This window comes from Abramis brama (genome assembly GCF_963993115.1).
Source record: "Abramis brama genome assembly, chromosome: 3".
NCBI lineage: Eukaryota > Metazoa > Chordata > Actinopteri > Cypriniformes > Leuciscidae > Abramis > Abramis brama.
In genome coordinates, this window is record NC_139965.1 from 21,236,494 (window position 1) to 21,259,050 (window position 22,557).

The 22,557-nt window shown below is 37.1% G+C and overlaps 3 protein-coding genes across 9 annotated transcripts in view; 1 reads left to right on the plus strand and 2 right to left on the minus strand.

The window, feature by feature from the left end:
* svep1 (sushi, von Willebrand factor type A, EGF and pentraxin domain containing 1) overlaps positions 1–11,645 on the plus strand; it is an 80,775-nt gene extending 69,130 nt beyond the window's left edge. For 2 of the 7 annotated variants that reach the window (XM_084107702.1, XM_084107703.1), the window contains exons 39-49: positions 46–274; positions 388–543; positions 775–838; positions 1,055–1,228; positions 1,362–1,538; positions 1,974–2,168; positions 4,529–4,699; positions 5,997–6,092; positions 6,476–6,571; positions 8,509–8,602; positions 11,324–11,645. In XM_084107702.1, coding sequence (XP_083963828.1) covers positions 46–274; positions 388–543; positions 775–838; positions 1,055–1,228; positions 1,362–1,538; positions 1,974–2,168; positions 4,529–4,699; positions 5,997–6,092; positions 6,476–6,571; positions 8,509–8,602; positions 11,324–11,399 — 1,528 coding nt within the window. In that variant the 3' untranslated portion in view covers positions 11,400–11,645. Of the gene's footprint in view, positions 1–45; positions 275–387; positions 544–774; positions 839–1,054; positions 1,229–1,361; positions 1,539–1,973; positions 2,169–4,528; positions 4,700–5,996; positions 6,093–6,475; positions 6,572–8,508; positions 8,603–9,414; positions 9,797–11,323 lie in introns of those variants that run through there. The other 5 variants (XM_084107705.1, XM_084107706.1, XM_084107704.1 and 2 more) reach the window with 4 other exon arrangements.
* Positions 9,865–14,293, minus strand: txnb (thioredoxin b). Its single transcript, XM_084107750.1, has 5 exons — positions 13,868–14,293; positions 11,878–11,982; positions 11,265–11,330; positions 10,331–10,396; positions 9,865–10,212 (listed from the first exon to the last, which is right to left on the minus strand). Exons 1-5 carry the CDS (start codon positions 13,889–13,891, stop codon positions 10,150–10,152), a joined length of 324 nt encoding a protein of 107 aa, XP_083963876.1. The 5' UTR covers positions 13,892–14,293; the 3' UTR covers positions 9,865–10,149.
* A 326-nt stretch (positions 14,294–14,619) lies between these two features.
* Positions 14,620–19,594, minus strand: ptgr1.2 (prostaglandin reductase 1, tandem duplicate 2). The gene is made up of 8 exons (XM_084107743.1): positions 19,388–19,594; positions 19,245–19,290; positions 19,066–19,125; positions 17,598–17,780; positions 17,106–17,379; positions 16,486–16,591; positions 15,470–15,588; positions 14,620–15,335 (listed from the first exon to the last, which is right to left on the minus strand). The coding sequence occupies exons 1-8, from the start codon at positions 19,491–19,493 to the stop codon at positions 15,225–15,227; spliced, it is 1,005 nt and encodes a 334-aa protein (XP_083963869.1). The 5' UTR covers positions 19,494–19,594; the 3' UTR covers positions 14,620–15,224.
* Positions 19,595–22,557: the final 2,963 nt, after the last annotated feature.

Sequence of the window (22,557 nt, forward strand, 5' to 3'; positions counted from 1 at the left end):
AAAAATGCTGAGATGCATTCAACTTAATGTTTCCACTTGACACAGGTGTAAAGAAGGCTTTGAGTTAGCAACAAAGACAGACTCAATTAACTGTGAAAGTGATGGCACCTGGTCCAAACACAGCGTCAGATGTCGACTTTCACCCTGCAGGCTGCCTGCTAACCTCACCAATGTAGTTGTCACAGGCAAGCAGCTCACACCTGTAGGGGGCGCAGTCATAATCTCCTGTAGACCAGGGTACTTTCTTGAGGGACCTGGATTATCTGAGTGTACAGTAAGTGATATGTTAAGATCATCATTCTGTGTAGACACTCCTTGCATCATTTGCTGATAAATTTGTCATTTTTGAATAATGTCTCAATGTTATTTTCCTTTTATTTCATCCAGATCTCTGGCAAATGGTCTCCATCTTTCTCTTCCAAGTCTTGTGTGCCTGTTATTTGTGAGAAGCCTCTCACCATTCTTAATGGTTTGGTTGAGGGCAAGAGCTACAATTATGGAGATATTATCAGCTATACTTGTCTACCGGGATTTGAAATACAGGTACGTATTTATTTATCAATCCATTTCTAAACTGCTTGACCTATGCAGGAGCCTATCCCATTGTCTCAGGCCGTAGGCAGAGAAACACCCTGGAAAGGGGATTAGTCCTTATATTATCTAATGCCATATTTACCCCCAAACCATTGCCCCAATAAATGTGTTTATAATAGTGGTGAATAAGAGTTAATAAGCCAAAAGCATATATTCATATTCTTATTTCACATCATCCAGGGTGATTCTGTTCAGATATGTCAAGGTGATAAAACCTGGAGTGGAATTCAGCCAGTGTGTGCTGGTAAGACGTTTTCAAACTGGAAAAAAAAAAAATAACCGAATGTTTGTCTTGTTTTCTGGTTATCTTTAATAATTAACAAGATTTGGTAAGTTTTTCTTACCTGTTTATGCTTAAGAAAAAAAGTTGTTAATTAATAACAAGTTGTTAATAGTTATATTGTTATTGTTATTATTACACATTCATTCTACTTGATCTCTAAACTCATCTTTTGTCTAGCTGTATCATGTGGTCCTCCACCAGTGGTTCCCCATGCAGTTACTTTGTCCAGTGGTCAGACATACCAGAGTATTGTAAGTTACATGTGTCATTCAGGAATGACTTTGGTTGGTTCACAGAACCTCACTTGCCAAGCCAACAGAACATGGAGCTTACCTACACCAGCGTGTGAAGGTAAGAATAGATAAACAGTCACTCTTTAGCTTTAAGAAACAGTAAGTTCAACGTCTTTCCGTGTTTCTCTATCTAACCTTTTTCCATTCTTTCCTCTTCTTTTTTTCACAAATGCACATACATAAACTCACAGTTTCAGGAGGCTGTGAGAAGATAACAGATTTGTTGAATGGAAAAGTGCACGAGCACAACCTGTCAAACGGGCGTGCTCTTGAGTTCCACTGTGACAAAGGCTACACACTGCAGGGAGAGTTTCTCGTCATGTGTGTGGGAAACGGCTCCTGGAGTTCACCCTTCCCAGTCTGTATACGTATGTCAAGTAATATGGTTTCAAATACTCTGGCAATATTTAAAGGGAAGCTTTCTGGATGAGGGACTTGCATTTTTAAAAACTACTCACAACCCATTTATCCAGGTGTTAAATACACTGTTGTGAGTAGTATTTTCTGCTCAAATAACTTCCATTGTAAGAAATGAATGCTCAGTATAGATTGTATACAATGTCAGAGACATTTTTGGGAAAGTAATTTCACAACCAAGCCAGTATAAGACTTCTGTTAGACCTTCGTCAATGAGAGAATTGCAAAACACCTTACTTTCCACCAAGAAACATACAAACTAAATTTACATTTCTAAGAAGTTAAGATGTTACTTACTGCATTATAGTTCTGCTTTTTTGTTTATCCAGCAAGGCTTTACAGTAATATATGACTCAAATGTTATCCCCCCCCCCACACACACACAGCCAAACCATGCCCCCCTCCTCCTGGCTGGACTGGAGCCAATGTCAACATTGCTCAGACGGCTTTCCTGGTTGGGCAGACAATACCAGTCAGTTGTCCTAAAGGTCAGCGGTTCAAAGGTTACCAGAGAAAAGGTAACGGCACTTTAACTTGCAGGAGTGATCAGACCTGGACCCCCATCACTGCAGTATGCGAGAGTGAGTACAAGCATTCATTATTTCCATCTTTACTGTATTTATTAGTTGCTTTGAATGACAAAAAATGAATTTATTTTAATGTCCAAAAGCATTTTACACCAAATGTTAGGGGAATTTATTCCCAATTCGATCTCAAATTATTCAGCACAGGCAGAATATCTAAAATACTTTTCCAAGATATTTGGGCCATATTAAAACATATTTAAGCTTCTCTTTGGTGCACCTCACTATCCCATGATAAATCTGAATATGTTCAGCGTGAAAATTTCTAAATCACATACTCTACTCACAATTTGCATATTAACAAAATCGATGGCAAATAGACTTCCAGATTTATCGGGGGGGAGAATCGGGGGGGGGGGGGGGGGGGGGGGAGTGTTGTTTGGGGAGGTTTTGGGGTAGTCTTACTATGATATTAGACTACATAGCCTATAATAAAATGAATTTTCACACCTGAACCAAACATATTTTTATTCAAAGATCAACAGTCTGTCATTAATATTTAGTCTGCCACAAAAAAACAACATTAAAATCATGAACTCAAATGTCATTATGACCAAAAAAAAAAAAGAAGACTGTTGTAACAGTGCGTAAATCAGACATTTCAGGCTATAGTCTAATAAGCCTTATGCCAAAATTATTATTATGACGAAACTGTCGGTCATTAAATAAGAAAACTAAATAATTGTGTAGGCTATATGATTTGCTTTGTGTAACCCAACATCAGACATTAGGCCGAAGTTTTTTTTTTTGCACACAGTGCCGCGACCAATCAATCACTCCTTTACTGGCTGCCTGCACATTCACTGTACTCGCGGCTGCAACAACTCGCGCTCGCTTATCAATGCATTATAATTCGCGCCTACGGTATCTTTGTAGAACTTCAAAAAAAGACAAACAAAAAAAAAAGATGCTGCAGCAAATGAGCAGACGGCGGGGGCTGGCTGCAGGACGACTCAACCTCCACGGACAGTTTTTAATGTTTTATCAGACAATAACTACTCAAGAATTTGCTTTAGTATAATTTTCGGGACAATTAGGGCCGGATTCGGGATTCGGGACAACAGCTTAGATTTCGGGACTGTCCCGAATTTTTCGGGACGTCTGGTCACCCTAGTGCTGACTCAAGCACAGCTGCTGATTACAACAGATTGAGGAGTAAGATTTGACCAATAACTCCTCATTCAGGCTGCAGCATCACAATTAGTGCAAATTCATTTGTAATGAAAGAAAGAAAGAATTGTGGAAAGTTTTATTAGAGACATACTGTATATGGGTGCCAATGCTAATGGTGTTGAAGACAAATGATCTGTTCCAAACCCTAGTGAGCTGCTACAGAGGCAGCATTTTAAGGCATTTCAGGCATGCTCCTGATGCAAAAGCAGGTATCCTAATTATTCCTGAGATTTTTGTTTTGCCCAAACTCTAAGTCTCAGAATACATTATATTCAGTTCAGTGAAAAATAAATAAATCCAAGATGGCAGATGAGACGAGAGAAAAGTTGATTAAAAATAAATTGAATTAATCAACACTTTTCAGTATTGAGTGGAATATATGTAGTTAAAAAATATTCCTTTACCCAATATTTGTGTGGCTGTGTATTTTTATGATTATTACTAGAATGTTTTAGCATACCAACATGCTAACACCAAACATTATTAAAATCAATTTCAATAGCTCACTAGGTTTTGGAACATGGCTTACGTGTCACATTGATTGTAAGCTCTGCTTTTCTCATTGCATGGAATCTCTATCGTACTGTCTGTGTGTTGTTGGAAACTTTCACCTCTGTTTTCCTCTGTCCATGCTTCTGCATGCTATCATACAAAATAATACTAGCCTTTTCTCTCATAGTTAGTTAATGTTCCTTTGTTGTTTTGTATTATTTGTGATATTTTGATCCTTGGGCAATTTGCATGCTAGCTCTGTAATATGACATGCGTATGTGGTGGATTGTGTGCACATTTATAGTTGGTTATTGCCTGAATCTAAACATTATGTGTGTATATTCACTTTTCTCTCTGTGAGACACCTGTTGAACTTCACTTACTGCCTGTAGCATTACTATTATCAGATGTGAGAGGATACTATGATGTCATCTCTCAAATGTGCATTTCTCGTGCACCATCTTCTGTTTTGTGGATTTGTTTGTATGTCCCCAACACTAATTAACAACGCAAATATTCTCAAATACAACTACCTAAAAAGATTGAAATTAGAGAGCTCAAGAAAATGCCATTTCTTAACCATCCTTTGAAGACCCAGAAAGCTCTCTCTTTAGTTCTTCAATGGACTGCTCAGCCTTGCTGAGAATCTTCCTTTCTAACCTACTGGTCCGGTCCATTTTAATCACACACAGGGGTGTCCTGCGGCCCACCACTGTACGTGGCAAATGGGATAGTCCGTGGGGCAGTGTTCCAGTTTGGAGATGTGGTGGTGTACTCATGTTACGCAGGCTACACCATGGAGGGTTCTAGCAGGAGTGTGTGCTTGGAGAATGGCACTTGGACCCCACCTCCTACCTGCAAAGGTAGCACAAGGACTTGCCCTTAAATCCCACTTGGAGTTCTGCCTTCAGCCTTTTTCTGTATCTTTGCAAAATCCTGCCATTCCCTTTGATTGGTCTTGCACATTTACACATATAAACACGAGCACTGGGCAATTTGGACATCTTTACAGCTAATGACTATTAAGCAACACTGCTAGTCAATGGCTTGAGATTTACTAGCGCTTTTTGTGCATTTTTGGTGTCAAAAGTCTCACTAAAATTATTCAAAAGAAACTCCAAAGTTCCATTCCCTTTCTGTACATTATTGCAAATAGATGATAATTTTAACTTGTTGATCTACACTACCATTTGGGATTTGGGGGTGGTAAGATCATGTTCACCAAGGCAGCATTTATTTGATCAAAATACAGTAAAAACAGGTATATTGTAAATATATTGTTACAATTTAACTATTTAGAATTTTCAGCATCATTACTCCAGTCTTCAGTGTCACATGATCCTTCAGAAATCATTCTAATATGCTGATTTGGTGCTCAGGAAACATTTCTTATTATTATCAATGTTGACAATGGTTGTGCTGCTTAATTTTTTTTGTGGAAACTGTGATACACAATAGAAAGTTCAAAAGAACAGCATTTGAAAAAAAATATTGACCCCAAACATTTTAACGCTAATTTTTAACGCCTTTCGATATAGTATAACCTCTAGCTCCTTATAAAATATTATTTTATAATCATTTTAACTGTCATTAAGTTATAGTACCTGACATCTATAATAACAATGTTCTCAATAGGTGCTGTGCAATGATATACAAGTATAGCTAACTGTTACTTTGTGTCATAGATGTTACTGTATTTTAGCATAGCTAGAATGCTAAATTGACAAATGCAGGGCCAGAATTTATTTTATACTGTAATAGCCATTGAACAACAGCGTTGTCTCACAGAGATTATAGAGATGGGCTTTGGTATGGATGTCACTCTTTTCAATAAGGCATGAATGATTTGGTATATAAAGCTTTAATTTTTTGCATGTTAATGTTTTAACCTTGTACTTTGCTGTAAGCCCTTCTGAGCCTCTCTTTTGTGAGCCTCTCTTTTGGTCTTGAGGTCTTTGGCTCGGATGGTTTGAGTACTTGCAGAAATTAACTCAGATCAGTGCAATTTCACACCGGTCTGAACATCTAACATCTAGTTCTTTGAATACTGCATGTCTTTTCGTAGCGTTTTGGAATTCTGTAAAGTGGCACTGTGTACAGTTTCTGCTTTTAAGATTGTGTCAGTTTCATCACTGTACCAATCATGTTGTGTTTGTGCAGCTGTGTGTTGGCTCCAGTGTCAGAATGGAGGTGTGTGCCAAAGACCAAACACTTGCTCCTGTCCAGAGGGATGGATGGGCCGATTTTGTGAGGAGCGTAAGTACACACACAAACATCCACAATAACAACAACTGCATACACAAACAGAGATGATTATTTCTACATGACAGTCCATTCATTTTGGCAACAGTTCATGGAACAGTAACACCGTGCATTACAACAGCTTCTTAAAAAGCCTTGCTCATTACCAGTCATCCCACAAAACCAAGCTGCATTTCTCTCTGTGGCTTCACTACTACTTTATCGGGAAGCCAGAACTGTTGGGTGTTGTGTGAATGTCAGTAAATGCATGAATATATGGGAAGTGGGAAGTGAAAGAGAGGTTGGTTTTAAATAGTTAACAGAACTAATTCTGATTATTCCTGTCTTATCAACCCAAATGTCACACAATTTCATAATGCATGTGAATTTTTTTGCAGCGATCTGCATCCTACCTTGTCTCAATGGAGGACGCTGTGTCGCTCCATACCAGTGTGAATGTCCAGCAGGATGGACAGGCACACGCTGCCACAGTGGTAAGAGTATGTGTTTGTATGTGATGACTCATGATGGTCGTCGAGAAAACTAGTTAATTTATTACATAAATAATGATTAGTCGCAGAACTAGTTGACTAGTCAGTGCAACCTCTAATGTTGTGGATCTTGTATGAGTAATACATTTACATTTAATCATTTAGCAGACGCTTTCATCCAAAGTGACTTACGAATGAGTAGAACAAAAGAAGCAATCAAACAATAATATAACAAAATCTACAAAACTGAGGAAGTAGAAATATCATCTGCTTTTTTTCAGTCCTGAAAATTTGAGACAAATTAAACAATGAGTGACAACCTCACAGTATTTAATTACAGCCAATTAATGGAGTCTAGAGAACATCTGCACATTTACAGTACCTCAAGCTACCTGTGATCTTAAGGCCAAATCACACAGCACAGAGAACAAACAAGTTGGCCGTTGAATTTAGAATTTTATGAAAAATAACTGTCACACATGTTCACACTGCCCTAACAGACACAGAAAAACGCTGATTGAACATGTCTAGTGGGGTGAAAACAAACCCGACCAACACCAACTGACGCTGACACTGATCCGATAAAACCCAACAAACGTGTTTGTCTGTGCGGTGTGAATTGGCATTTTGTTCTACTGTAAAAGTGGCTATTTAAGGAAATATCTCTTGCTGTTAACTAAAGACATTATGATAAACCGATTAAATGTAAGAGTTTAAATGTTGGGTGGAGTGGAGTTATTACACTGATTATAGACAGAAGGAACTCATGGTGGGATGGGGCCGTGGCTCATTCCCCTGGGGTCATCCCGTGTCATGCTCATGTTGTTGCCAGGCAACACCTGTGACAACAGGTCCCTAATAGTGATATCCAGTAGATCCCAGGAGCTCAAGCAGTAAAACAAAACACAATTATTGAAAACGATTAGGGGCAGTTGACATGACATGTCGACTGTCGAGCAGTGACACTGGTGATATGCTATACTTCATCTTAAATTATTTTAAATAGCAATTATTATACTTATTTTTATTAAACTTGTTATATGAACTCCCATTAATTGCGAGACTTCATTCAATATTTATATTTTTTATTAGTAATGGTGTTACACCACATGACTATTTAAGTTAACTGCAAAAATCTAATAGGTCAATGAAAATTATTTTAAAAAGCATCTAAAAACATAAACTTTCATTAAAAAACGTTATATACATTACTGTCACATTAATGTCAAAGATGTTAATTTAAATGAAATAATCATGTTAATTCATGCTTATTTATTACATGAATGTAAATTAAGTTTAATGTATTATTTTAAATATTTAAACATTTTATTTGTCACCATTTAAGTCAGTATCTTTGTTTGTATAGTGAACTTTGAACGTCTAATTGCTAAAACTGCTTCTTTTCTCTTATCATATTGATGTGTATTGATGCTTTTGCTTTCACAATACCATGAACATCTCCATAGTGAATGAACTCTAGAACTTTACAATGAAACTGCATCAGATTTATTGAGAACACCACCAGCAGAACTGTAATTGTGTGTTTTTAAGCTCCAGTACCAAGATAAACAAACCTACTTGCTGAGCTGTTGATGTGCATTAAAGCAAGCTGGGTTTTGCAGACTCGCCTGGAGAGCTTGCTTGCTCTCATTCTGCAGTTGTTGCTGGTCTGTCTCTTTGTGTTTTATCCGTGTTGATTTACATGATGTGGGTTTAAATGTCTGTCAGGACAATGGTCTCTAGGGCGAATAGGAATTCTGGAAAATCATGTTTTGGCACACCATGATGAACATAGAAGACAAGAAGACTATAAAGCCTCATAATACATTTTTGAATTGCACTACTTTGATGTTGTAGCAACACAGTTATAAAGTATAAATATATATACTGGATTAGTGATGAATTATTGGTTAATGGGAGTATTTTGTGTGTGTTTTTAGCGGTGTGTTCCATGCCCTGTTTGAATGGAGGAAAGTGTATCCGACCCAACAGGTGTCATTGCAGTCAAGGATGGGGAGGATATGACTGCTCTAGGTAGGCCAAATATAAATAATATATGTAACATAAGCATATTGCATAGAGATTTTGACAATTAATGACCTACATTATATAAACCTAAACACATTGTAATGTAATGTATTTCCTCTAACTGTACAAGGAACACTGAAACACTCATCTGGGAGGTTTCCGTTGATTGTGAAAGACAAGTAAAGAAACGAGTAGGGAAATACAGATAAGAACCATCTTTGTCTATGTGTGTCAGTATGTGAATTTATGCCTCTGACACACCTAGTTTCATGATAGCGTATCTCTTAAAATAAACGTACATTTCCCAAGGCACTGCAGTTGGTTTCAATCCATTCACTGAGTTGGCAGAGGGACCATTTCTTTTTTGATTTATTCTTTTAAGTAATTGCTCCTTTCCGATCTTTATTTCACTGATTCAGTGCCAATGTCAAGATTTTATTGAGCAAATACAGCTTCTGACTAGAGGACTATTGATCTGACGGTTTTACTATAAGTGTTTCCAGCCAATCGACAATACCCGCATCCCTCAGCTAATTAGATGCTGCAGTCGTCATAGCTGGTTAGAGTGCTTCCCAATTAGATGTATGTGACATTTGGTTAATCTAAGTAAAAAAAACTGAGCTTTTAAGACATTTTCAAGGTCCATCTGTCTGATATTTAAAAGCAGAATGCCTCAAACAAATATTATTTACCCACGCTTAAGGAAGGTATCATAAATGTTTTAATTATTGATTTGGAGATTATGGTTATAATATTTAGGTCAAAACGGGTTTTAACGTTCTTCAGCTGATCTTTGATTATTAATTATTGTCTTTCAGAAAAAGAAAATCTGGATACTTTCATTTTTAATGTGCCACGCTACAAGAGTTAGTCTGAATGTGTTGGAACAAGATGGCTTAATGTCAGAAACTTGTACACAACTCATTATCTTTCCCTCCAAGAGTCCTAAGTGGTTTTGTAAATTAAAGCTGTATTTTTTCATGTAGAAAATGAAACAGTATTAAATATATGCTGCTGCTATATACATGAACTTGTATGATGTGTAAAAATGTTGATGTGATTGTCCAATGTACATGTATATAAACTATTCTTTTCATGTTTTTATTAAAACAGAAAACACAACTATATGAAAACCAACTGTAATTCTCATTACCACAGTTAATGATGAAGAATTCTCAATTAAACTTTCAGTTTGTTTTACTTGCCTGTCTCGTATCACTAAATAAACATTTGACTTGGAAAATTTGACAATCCCAGCACAACACAAGAACTTTTAATTTCTTTTTATAGTTTTAATTTCATACAAAGCCAACATAAAATACATTAGAAGAAGGCCAAAATATTTAACAAAAAAGTCTTTGAGGAAAGAATTACCATAGTTTTGGTATATCAAAAAACATAAAACATGATATAAATGTAACTGTCGTAGAATTCGAGGATGAGAATGATGTTGTACTTGATTTAAACTTCTGAAATCAAGATCAGAAGTGATTGCTAAGTAATTGTATTTAGTTATAAACGGTTGGTTTGTGTTTTTGCGTGTTCATTTTTCTTCATTTAAGCATATTGATCTTCTCTTCCAGCTTAGATTGGTTTGATCCAGAAAATTCATCAACCTGCAAAACAATTGTTGAAACCCAGTTAGGGGGAACAAACAGGTTAAACTGCCAAAATCTTATAAAAACAGATCCCCAAAAGAGACCTGGAAGAAAACCTCCAGAAATGATGTTTTACCCTCTTTCCATTCTTGTAGAAATGGAATGTTGGCATACATTTAATGTCACAGTAAGTGGCCACATCCTAGAACAGAGAAAAAAGGAGCGGAGGTCAGGTCTGAATAGGTTTATTCAGTCTGCCGTTTGATGATAACCATCTTTAATAGTGTCTTTTAATTTTGCTTTGCTAGTCTGGGCAGATCTTTAGGGCTGAAATTACATCCATGAAATTTAAAATCCTTTAAATGCTTAGGAAAATGCTTTGTTTCATATTCAAATCATCTTATTTGATATTTTCCACCAATGGTAAATTCAGTCACAAAAAGGTCCGCTGGATTGTGGGATGTGTGGATTGTTATCAGGATCTTCAAACACTCTGCTTGTATTTGCCAACCGTACCTTGCGATTTAAATGTCAGACAGAAAGCATGACATTTTAACAAATCGCAAACATGTATAAAGGATTCAGCTTTATACACACACACACATCCTGTAATCTGCTTTGCAACACAGCATTGTAATAATAGCTAGTGTTTGTAACCATAACAACATGGGCAAACATCAGAATTGTTCCATTCTGGCAGTGTCTCAATCTACCTCTGATAAAACTGAATGACAGCCAATATCCTTTCTCAGCACTATCGTGTGAATCAAATAACACACTATCAGCAAGTTGATCTGGAGAACAGCAACCAGCTGACGTGTGTGCTGGGATCTTCTAATGTGTTTGGGCCCTTTTATAAGGTTTGGCTGTATGTGAGTATCCAAATACACTATACTACACCAGACATGCGTGTCAACTCGAGGGGGATAGCGAGCCAAGTATTCAAATGAAAGTAACACAGTAAAACCCAGATGGTGAATCTATGTAAAAGGGTGTTTTGCTCATTTGCCTCAATAGTCTGTAGGCTTTTGAGTGTATTCATCAGAGAAAAAAGACAGCAGGTGACTAACCTGTGCATCATCCACATCCACCTTTAGAAACACCACATTTTTGTTCTCTTCTTTTTCAGACAGCGCCTGTGGAGAAAAAAAAAGGCGGTAGTAAAAAGCAAACCACAAAGCTCTCAATCAAAGCACTTCGTTTGAGCTATAAAATGTTGGTCCTCCTGTTTCATCTGTGACATTTGCATATGCTTTCTTTTATTTCCTAAACCAGGTACAAATTAATGTGGACTGAATGAAAGTAAAAGTGAACAGCCGTGTTAATGTTGTTATGTAGTTTAACCATGCGGCTGAGGTTAGTTCTTTCTTGTGGTTGGTTCTCAAGTACACCAGAATATCAAAATGAACTATGTATTGTCTTTAAAGAATAAATCGGCTCTTTTAAGGCTCTTTTTGTCTTTTATCCCTCTCTTCTTCCTTCATCAGGACTACCTCTCATTTGCATTCTGTGAATGATTCACACATTAATTCTTAAGGAAGCTTCCCCAGCGGTTGCCCCGACAACACAGCACAACAATGTTTCCACTCCTGATGTTTCCGGAGACCTCTACAGAATAAACATTAGAATCATGACAGCTCCAGATGTCACTCTGAATCTCGGATGCGGTGTATGAATGCTCACTTTAAAGAATGGAGCGATGATCTGGCAGGGCCCACACCATGTGGCTGTGAAGTCCACCACCACCAACTTGTCCCCGGCATTTTTCAGAGCGTTGTCAAAAGCAGGCTGCAAAAAAGTGAGAGGAAGGAAAAGTTAATTCAATTTCTAAACTAACACGACACATTCCTTCCTGCTGAAGTTCTTTAGAATGGAAGACGAGTCATAATGCTGTGGCTTAAGCAGGGTTATTGCGATTTTTACAAAAGAACCATAATTATGGCCTATGAGGTAACAGGAAGCATACTCCGAAAGGGGTGACATTGCTTTCGGTAGATACTTGGAAAAACAGCTCATATCCTTTTCAAAGAAATTACACTTAAGCAAAACAAGCAATTATCACTTTATGGTCAATTACTATTTAATCGAACCATTTATGTACACATGTATTGTGTATTGCATTACATTAATTCAAATTTTTAAGATGCATGACTTTGTAAGATGCATCATAGAGCAATTTAAAGTAAATCATGTTTGAATTGCATCGTTCTTTTTAGTTGGATTTTCAATGAACCGGATAACAAAAAGTTCTGGATGATTCGTTCACGAATCTGACTGAATTGATTCGAGTTCTCATCCCAGTTCTGGAGTGAGTCAACTCACTAGCTGACTCGCTACTCGATGAACCGAGAACATGGCCTGTCTTATTCTCAACGAGTTAAGAACCGATAACAGAAATTAAACAAACGTTACAGTTGCGAAACCGAGCTGGTTCAACCTTAAACCAATGCACTTATTATGGCGCTTTTCCACTACACAGTACCAGCTCGCCTCGACTCGACTCGGCTCTGTTTGGTTTTCCACTGTGTAAAAGTTGTACCTGTACCTGCTTCCAGGTACTTTTTTCCGTACCACCTCCGGCGAGGTTCTAAGCGGGCTGAGGCGATACTAAAATGTGACGTGAAAACACGACAGATTGCTGATTGGTCAGAGAGAATCGTCACTATTCACTGTGTCATCATTGCACGCGCCAGACGGAGTATCCTGAATAAAAAAACAGCAAAAACAAAAATAAAAACATCCAAAAACAGCATACACTCGATTTCCTCCATTGTCCTGTGTGTGTGGGTAGCGGGTGTGTCTCGCGCGTCCCGCGTTCAATTCACTTTCGTCGGAGCAAGATGGCGGTGCACATTCTCTTAATTAACGTTACACAAAAGTACAGCATTGATTAACTCTTCTTCTAGAAAATGAAGAACAAAAAGTAGGCTTAGGTGTGTAGGCTTTTTTATTCATTTAGGAAGAAACTGTAAACTTTTCGTATTGTTATATTACAATGCTATCATATTTTTGCAGGCAAGCTTATTTTGTTGTAAATAAAAAGGTCTGATATGTCACTGTTAAATAGGCTACCTTATAAGTATTGTGGCATTTTCTTATTGAAACGCCCCCAGAATCTCGAGTTTCCCACTGGTATTTGCGACTTGTGGTGGCATTTTTGTCATAGATTATTGTGCGTTCAACTCGTAAATACGATCTTTCAGACAAACCGAAATAAAAAAGACCCTAACCCTAATCTAACCCTAACCCTTCGAAAGAACCGATTTGCTTAAATGAGTCAGATCTCCCATGTTGTGTTCCAAGTGTTTATACACGCCAGCACTCTCTCACAGACAAACACGTAGCCTACTAAATCATAAGTTTTAACTGAAAACAAATGCACTTTTCATTTCCTTACTTTCCACTATTGCACTCTGCTTTGTGGTTCTGTGGAAAACATGTTCTGGTACCACCCATCGGTTGCGCAAGCACAGTTTTCGTAAAAAAAATAAAAACAAAAATGCGCTCATCTGTTTTTTTAGATAAATACTTGAAATAAAACTAAAAATAAGTTATTAATAACTTACTCGAATATATATTTTTTCCCCATAGAAGTAAAACATAAAAACATACAGTCAAAAGAATCACATCCAAAGTTAAGGAAACAGCTAAAACACTGGTATTATGTTCCTACCTTATCCTCAATTATGACAATCATTTTGAAGTCTGTCTTCTAATGGACTACTGAATGCTCTGAAAGGTGCTTCGTTGACAACCAGAGTGGCAGCAGCGCCGTATAAAAACACTGTCAGGCAGCCCCACCTTCAAAGAGGACAACGATCCAATCATGGAATTCTGCACTTCTACTACAGTATATCCCCGCCTACCGCTACTACACCCTACAAATATATAATCGGCTGAAATAGTTCAGTAAATGCGATATACGTGTAGGTTTTGTGCAGTTTGTGACATAAATAATTTACATCACCTCTATAACGAGAAAACCTATTTATTTATCTTGAAAGAGAATCACTAATCCCGGTTTTGTTATGAGCAAGTCAGAATGACTTGACAGATTCCAGGATCAGGCTACTGTACGCGCCATGACGTCACTGAGAGTAGTGGTGGACTGCTAAACTGTACAAAAACTGAACATCCAATACCTTTCACAACAGGTTTATACTATCACAGAAGAAACCCTCATAAAGACAGTCGGACAGAAGACTGTTAATTAAAAATAACGCTATTTAATCTTACTTCATGAGCAAATAGGTTAGGTAATACAAACAGATCATGAGATTAGTCATGGGAGTATTAGTATTGTTCTTTGGATTTTTTTTTGTCACACTTCCTATATTTCATTTGACAGAATCACTGTGACTATATGTGTAGGCGTAGGCTACCTATTTGTAGGAAACTCAGAAGTGAAGACCAAGAGACTCGGTTGTATCTTTAGCAGGATTCTTTATTGAGAACACGAGCTGCAGTCATCAAGTCTAACTAAGGCAGTGTATAGATTTTAGGAGGCAGTGCTTAGAAATGGAGACAAAGCACCTGGCTAACGACCTTAAACAAAGCATGCAAATGAAGTATCCAGGTACAGGAACACACCCAAGACTTTAGAGAGTGTTACCAGTCCTAATCCAATCATCAACTATTCAAAGAATGGGACAGGGGCTCCAAGACCCATTAAAGACAAAGGGTGGAGTCTCAGTAATCTGACTCCTTTGACTTGCAATAAAGAGAACAGGACTGGCAAGAACTTCTTGATAAAATATTTGCTTAACCAAATCATTCATCTGTCATCATCTTTACCTTAATTGCTAAATGTACTTTCCCTTAGTTTTTCATGTGATGTTATGCAAGGATGTAAACAGATTCTTAAATTTGTAATTCCACAGTACCCTGGACCTTTGACACAGACTAGGTGTTAGATATGTGTCCACATGTTTTCAAGATATAGGCCTACAAATGTGTCACTGCATTTATGTGTATATTAATAGGCTATTTGTTCATTTGAAAAAGACAACAGATGCATGTCTAAGCATGTTTCAGACTTTAACAATAGCCTTCCCAAGTCCATCGCCCTTCAGCATCTTTATGAAGGCAGTCGGCATGTTTTCAAAGCCAACAGTGACCACTTCCTTTGTCTTCAGCTTGCCCTGCAATGAAACAGTTGAATGTGTCTACATTCCAATTCACTTACTCATTCACAGGCTGGTACTAACTGTTATGTGCTGCGTATTAATGGCATTATTCAATGAACATCAGGTCATGAGCTATAACCGCTATTTACCTCTTTCTTCCATTGAAGCATTCTCTTCACAGATTCTTCATCTTTGTGTCTCCAACTTCTCACCATAAAGCCTTCTATTTTCAGTTGCCGTGTAATTATTTCATGGTGAGGATAAGGACCTATGAGAAAGAAATTCAATATTCTAATGTTGCACGGCATCCTGCATAGCTTGCATTTTTCATATTCTCTACTGTCCTCTAGTGGTTGTAATGTGTATAAGTATTTAATACATTTTCTCTAGTTTGTTTTTTATTCTAATATTAAAATGTGACATTGAGCACTATGACTTAAGAACCGGGGGTGAACATTTTTGAACAAGATAAAAATGTCAAAAAAATGTTTTATTTTGTTTAAAGTACCGCCCTTCGGAAGCAACAGAAGATACTTATATGTCTCCCGGAAGACAAATTAAGTACAATTTACCTTGATCTCCAAATTCAAAAAGTTGTAACCCCCCCTGGCTCTAAATACATCGTGTTTCCTTCTGAATTCTCAGTGAATGTTTGAACTTTTTTAATAGTTGTGTTTGAGTCCCTCATTTGTCCTCAGTGTGAAAAGATGGATTTCAAATATGCAAAAGATGCTAGAAAAACTGAAAAATTTGCAGGACCTGAAGGATTTTTCTGTAGAACATTGGGCAGTTTAACTGCTCGGGACAAACAAGGGACTCAAGAACCATCACAAAAAAAAGAAAACAAACAAAAGTTGTGGAATCAAGGGTATGTAAACTTTTGAACGGGGTCATTTATATAAATTGAGATATTTTTTTGTCTTGTGGACTACATGTAAACATCTTTTATGTAAAATATATTATTCATATATACGTATATATACTGTATACGTGTGTGTGTAACTGTAACATAAAGCATTAAGCACATTTCTTAGGCTACCTATTGAACTTTTTAAAACTTAATATGAAATGCGTGCCAAAAATGTGTGTAACAACTTGAATTTTCTGTTCATATGTTAACTCCATCACCATGTCCATTTAGTTTCTCCGTAAAAATGAGACTTACACATCTGAGGTTCTGTGTCATTGTACGTGGCTATTGCACCGCAGACAGCGATACGACCATCTGGCTTCATGTTTTTCAGTGCTGCAGTAAAGAAGGGCCCTCCCACCTGGAGAACATTACACACACAAACAGATCTCCTCCATTTAAAATGTGACCAATTATTTATCGGAGAGCTTATAAAATCTTAAGAATACTTGTTAATACACTGAACAAAATTAAAAACGCAACACTTTTGTTTTTGCCCCCATTTTTCATGAGCTGAACTCAAAGATCAAAGACTTTTACTATGTACACAAAAGGCCTATTTCTCTCAAATATTGTTCACAAATCTGTCTAAATCTGTTAGTGAGCACTTCTCCTTTGCCGAGATAATCCATCCACCTCACAGGTGTGGCATATCAAGATGCTGATTAGGAGAAGTGCTCACTAACACAGATTTAGACAGATTTGTGAACAATATTTGAGAGAAATAGGCCTTTTGTGTACATAGAAAAAGTCTTAGATCTTTGAGTTCAGCTCATGAAAAATGGGGGCAACAACAAAAGTGTTGCGTTTTTAATTTTGTTCAGTGTAAGTAGATTGAATGTTGGAGGCAAAAATACACATATAATGTTAATTACATTCTCAAAATAGCAGTCGTATCCTTCAGGTGAAGCTTTCTTCAGTGCTTCTTCCAGTGATGGGACATTCTTGTAGTTGAAGGCCTGGTCAAAGCCCAGTTCCTTCAGGTATGCCACCTTGTCATCACCTCCTGCTGATCCCACGACCTTGCAGCCTTTGATCTTGCAGATTTGACCCACCATTGCACCCACAGCGCCTGCTGCTGCACTCACCACAACCGTCTCACCTGGCTGTATCTTACACACCTCTTCCAGGCCATACAGAGCAGTTAAACTAGAGGGAAAAGGGGGTGGAATTTAGACAAATAACTGATATTTTCATTCAAAGAACAAAAGAATTGCCTAATGATTGTGAAGGAAGTGTTGGTTTTGTGTATGTGTGCTTATTGCTATTGAGAATCAAAGAATTAAAAAAGAGAGCATGATTATGAAACCTTATTTTCTTTCAGTCTATATGTGTTACTGCCTTCATTTAAGTCGCAGTTAAATTACCCAGGCATCCCTAAGGAACCGAGGGCTAGGGACATTGGAATGTCACTGGGCCATTCGGATACTATCCGGGTCAAGATGGGCCCGGCTGGACCATTCGCTTTTGTTACAGTGTGTGTCCTCCACCCACAATCAGCAACCACGTAACATCCCTCAGGAAATGCTGGGTCCTTGCTCTTCAGTACCCTGACAACCAAACAATGAGTTAAGATATTTATTCAATGATATGAATTGTTGTTTTTGTTCGTGAACAGACCCGTTCCTCACTTGAATGCTTACTAGCAGGGGCGTAGCACAAGATCCCAGGCCCTATGCATAGGCAGTCCTGATGGGCCCCCATGTTCCTCAGTTTGTATATATAACTCCCAATGTAGGCTATAAAATTGCTAATTATTGCTAATTTTAGATATTATAGCCTATTAATTTAAAATTAAACAGGTTTCAATTTAGGCTATTATAATGGTGTGTTGTATGCAAACAACATTGTTAGTGTACAGTTATTTATTTAGCCTTTACCTCAGATTACATGTATAACCAAATTATCATCTGAAAGTGTATGTTCTGCTCTTTCAATGGGTTGTCTCAGTTAATTTTTAGCATTAACGATCGCGGAGATATTCAAGCATTTTAGCATTATAGATTTCGTGTTCTAGTTTGTGCTCACCTTTCTTTGAAAATAAGTCAGTTACCAATTGTTTCCCCTCATTTTGTTTTCTTTCCTTCTCCTGTCTTTCCTTTCTTTTTTGGTGGTCTGATTTGGCTTTCTTTGAGAAAGACATTTCTACAGCACAAGTTTGCGCTCCACCAGATGCTCAAATAACTAACATAAACAAAATGTGTGCAGATGGACTAAACCATTTGGCGCATTAGCAAGGGGTGGGACCAGTCAGTCAATCAACCAAGTTATTCAGCGAATACACCAACTTTACATTTCATCTGACATTCATTGTGAAATTTAATTAGGAAATGAAAATATCCAGGTAAAATAAAATATATTCCAGACTTTTCAAGGGCACTCTCTCCCTTTGGGGCCCTGGTAATCAGTACTGGTTTTACCCCCAGTCCGAAGCCCCTGCTTACTAGCATACTTGAACTTACTAATGCCTAAGATAAATTGAAGTCTACAGTCTTATATGTAAACTGTGAGTTTCTTTGTTGCTCAAGATGTTTTTTGACTCGTCTAAGTGGAAGTGTCTTTAGCGGTTGATGCAACTGAAACCATATTGATGAGTGCACTGAACAGCTTGAGGAACAGATCCAGATTCTGAACAATATTACAATATATTATTGAACATTTTACGATTACTTTTCGTAATCAAATTTTCTTTCCCTTTTCACAATGAACATGCTTTATTTTCTGTAAACATTCTGTATAACTGGACTGAATCTATGGTATATCACTAACAAAAAGTGTAAATAAAATGTAACAATAGATTACAATACAAATGGTAAGATTTGTTGTTTTCCTTACTTTGCCAGCTGAGTTCCATACTGTACATCCCCTTCTTTCAGCCACATTTTACTCAGAGATCTACAGAAACAGCAGGAGACATTTAGAAACATGAGCTAGACACATCACATAAGTAGTATAGCTAATTAAATAAATAGATGTTATATGTTCTAATAAGAAAGACTTTAGTGCACCTTTACCTCATATACGGATCAACACTGAAATAAATCGCCTCCACAAGCACATCTGAAGCAAAAGGATTATGATAAATCAGTGAGACATCGAACAGGTAGCAAAAAGACAAATATATGAATTATATGAATATATATGTATGTAACCATACCTCCATCTTGAAGCTCTGGCAGAACTTCTTCTCTCAGTTCAAAGTTACTTTCCTTAGGAAAGCCCTCAAAGTGTTTTTTGAGGATCCATGTCTTTGCTTTAACCATGATTGTATGTCAAAAGCTGCACAGGGCACAGTCTTCAAACTGGAAGTTGCTCTAAGGGAGAACAGCACCTTCTTTTATTGCAATGATGACAATGAACACTCTTATATAACAATAGGCCTACGACATTAATAAATTGACATGACATTGCAAATTCTTGTAACCTCTATACTGATATTAATGGGTGAGGTGCATACCGTCTCACCTAAGTAGGCTACACCCAATATCGTTTACCATAAGCTTTCAATATTTAAAAAAATAATTGTCCTTAAAATTGTAAATAATATTTCAGGAGAAAAGGTATCACCTCAGGTACCCCAGCACTGCAGATTTTCGACGTAATCAGGTGTGTTAGATAAAGGCAAGATGACCTCAACTGAGCATGTCATAAAATGTGTAGCCTATAGTGCTGAGGGGCCTTATGCAGATTCATTCTTGGTTTTAAATGTTCCAGCTTCCAGGAGGATTGCAGGGCTGCCAACTCTCACGCAATTGACACTTTTCACACGCTCTCACGCCACACATCCATTTTCTCACGCACAGAAAAAGTGTGGAGCAAAGAGGTACTTTTAATATTAAACTAATTCTCAGCTCTTAGATTCCGTCAATTTTATTACGAAATTCAGACAAAAATACCTTTGGCGCTTGTAAATGTGACGTGACAGATCGCTGAGCGCCTCAGTTCAAGTGCACGTGAACCGATCACCTGTTACTTTTTTATTTAAAGATGCAGTACAACTTACCGAAAGTATACATAATATCGACCAATTAGTGTTTTTCAACCACGGAAAGAGGTCAATATAACAGCAGGAGAACAATTATGTCACATAACGTTACATTTACCTCAAGAAAGCCATTTATCGACCATAGCATGTTAATTGAATAGAAAAAATAGCTAGAGAGGAGATTTTGCTGAGCACTATATTACATTTATTATATTTTTACTTGTCATTAAATAATTGTTATTATAACAAAAACTGCATTATATTTAATTTAATGTTATTTTTAACCTTTAATAATACCAGCAGATTGGGCCCTCTATGTTTACAGCATTAGGTGAGATAAAAACTGTATTTGTACAATGTAAACATTGTAACATGTTGTCACTAAACTTCATAAAATTCTATTTTTATATTTAAAAATATTATTAAATATTTAAATATTAAATATTTATAATTCAAATGTTTTGACAATCACAATTACACTCATTGTGATGCAATATTTGTTTTTACATACAACAAACAAAAAAAAAAAAATCTCACTCCAAGCTAAACTCAAAAGTTGGCAGCCCGACAATCTAAAATCCGATTGTAGTAAATTTCATTCAACAGACATTCAAACATGAGTGTGTGGTAAACTTCAATGTTGGTTTGCGGATGAAAAGTGGTTTCATTTTCTGATTTGTTATCAGAAATATCAGAATACAACTTTTTAACGCACAGTCAGCATGACTTTGATATGACCTGATAGGGGAGAGTGGGGTGATTTGTGCCGGGGGGGAAGTAGTTCCACCCTTGTTTCTGGAAAACCATAGAAGAAATTGGTCATGTGACCACATATTTTTGAAAAGCAATCACATTTACTCGTCCTCCAAAGAAGAGAGACACATGGCATGAGAGTTAAGCATATTTTAGTGCAAAAAACTGTTTTTTCCCTTTCAAAGTAAAATTTCTATGATTAAGGTTTTTTGATTGTAGTGTCTGAACAATTATAGACAAGTTTGAAAACATTTCACACATGTTTTAGTGCTTTAGTAGGCTACACAATGAGTCTATACAGTTAGCATGATGTTAGCTCTTAACTGCTGGATCATGCTAGTTTTTCAAACTTGTGGGTCTGGGGTGATTTGTGCCAAAGGGCCTGGGTTAAGTTGTGCCAGATCCAGACCACCTAGACCTACATACTCAGAGGGGATAATCTTGAGAAGTGAGGAGATGGGCATGCCTCATCATTGTTTGACTAAGGCCTGCCTGTTATTTGTTTAATTTAGCTAACACTGATTTCAGTTTTGAGTTTGCACTATGTTATTAAAGAGAAGTTTTATTCAGTTTTTAAGTGGCCTATGTCACAATAGGATGTTTAGAAATTAGCCTAGTCACTTTATTCTTATATGTTACATAATTGACAGACAGCGCTATGTCAACAGGCATCTATTGCCAAAGCCTTTTTGCCTGAAATGATTCACAAATATCATATATTGTGTTGCTATGGTGCTCTAAATGGTTGCTAGGGCGTAGCTTGATAGCTTCACAATGATCCTGAGAGACTGATTGGTCGTCTGAGTAAAATTAGCCCGCCCCCTTGTCTCTATGACACTGTGATCCAGAGTTATGTTCAATACAAAATCCCTATGCAATTGACCATAGTAGGAAAAACGCATGCTATGGTATTCCAGGGTGACAATATCTAAATAAACCTTAAATTAGTCATTTTGTATTGAATTTATCTTGCTTTCATATAGCATTACGGTTCATAACATTAAAATGTTCTGTTTTACTTCAGAAATCACTGGCACAATTTACCCCCAATGTATTCCCCCAAAGGCACAACTTCCCCCGCACCAGGGGCAAGTTGTGCCATGAGACCACTTTTTTCCCAAGAGCTATATTTCTGAAACAGTTTATTTCAGATCCAAAGTTATTGTTCTCAGGGATGCACCACATCCTGAAATATATGTACATCCTTAAGTTGAAGGCATTACTGCCATGGCCTCACTTTAAAGTCACTTTGAGTAAAAACTGGCACAACTCACCCCACTCTCCCCTAACCATGACACCGCATATAGCCTACTACTGTATCTACTATATAACAAAGGCGTCGACGCCTGAATCAAATCAATGTTATTCCATATATAGGCTACCATTAAAATAAGGTCTGTCATTCTAAAATATATTTAAATGCATTCTTAATCAAACACATGCAACACAAAAGCTACTACAATTTTGCCATGATGAAATACATGAATCTTTCCTTTGACTCTCCTTTATGAACATTTACTAAGAAAAACGATTATTTCATCAATAGCCACAAGATGTCAGTCTTCACTAAAGTTTTAAAGGAGACGTAC

Bases quoted from the DNA above. Each gene is read 5' to 3' on its own strand.
- txnb (XM_084107750.1), bottom strand. From the start codon at position 13,891: ATGATTGTCATAATTGAGGATAAG. The intron at 11,983-13,867 runs GTAGGAACATAA...ACTTTTTTGCAG, and splicing joins TTGTCATAATTGAGGATAAG to CCTGCTTTTGACAACGCTCT. The intron at 10,213-10,330 runs GTAAAACATCAT...ATTGTTTTGCAG, and splicing joins TCTACAAGAATGGAAAGAGG to GTTGATGAATTTTCTGGATC.
- ptgr1.2 (XM_084107743.1), bottom strand. From the start codon at position 19,493: ATGGTTAAAGCAAAGACATGGATCCTCAAAAAACACTTTGAGGGCTTT. The intron at 19,291-19,387 runs GTATGGTTACAT...CTTTTGCTTCAG, and splicing joins GCCAGAGCTTCAAGATGGAG to ATGTGCTTGTGGAGGCGATT. The intron at 17,380-17,597 runs GTAATTTAACTG...TTTTCCCTCTAG, and splicing joins GGTTCCTTAGGGATGCCTGG to TTTAACTGCTCTGTATGGCC.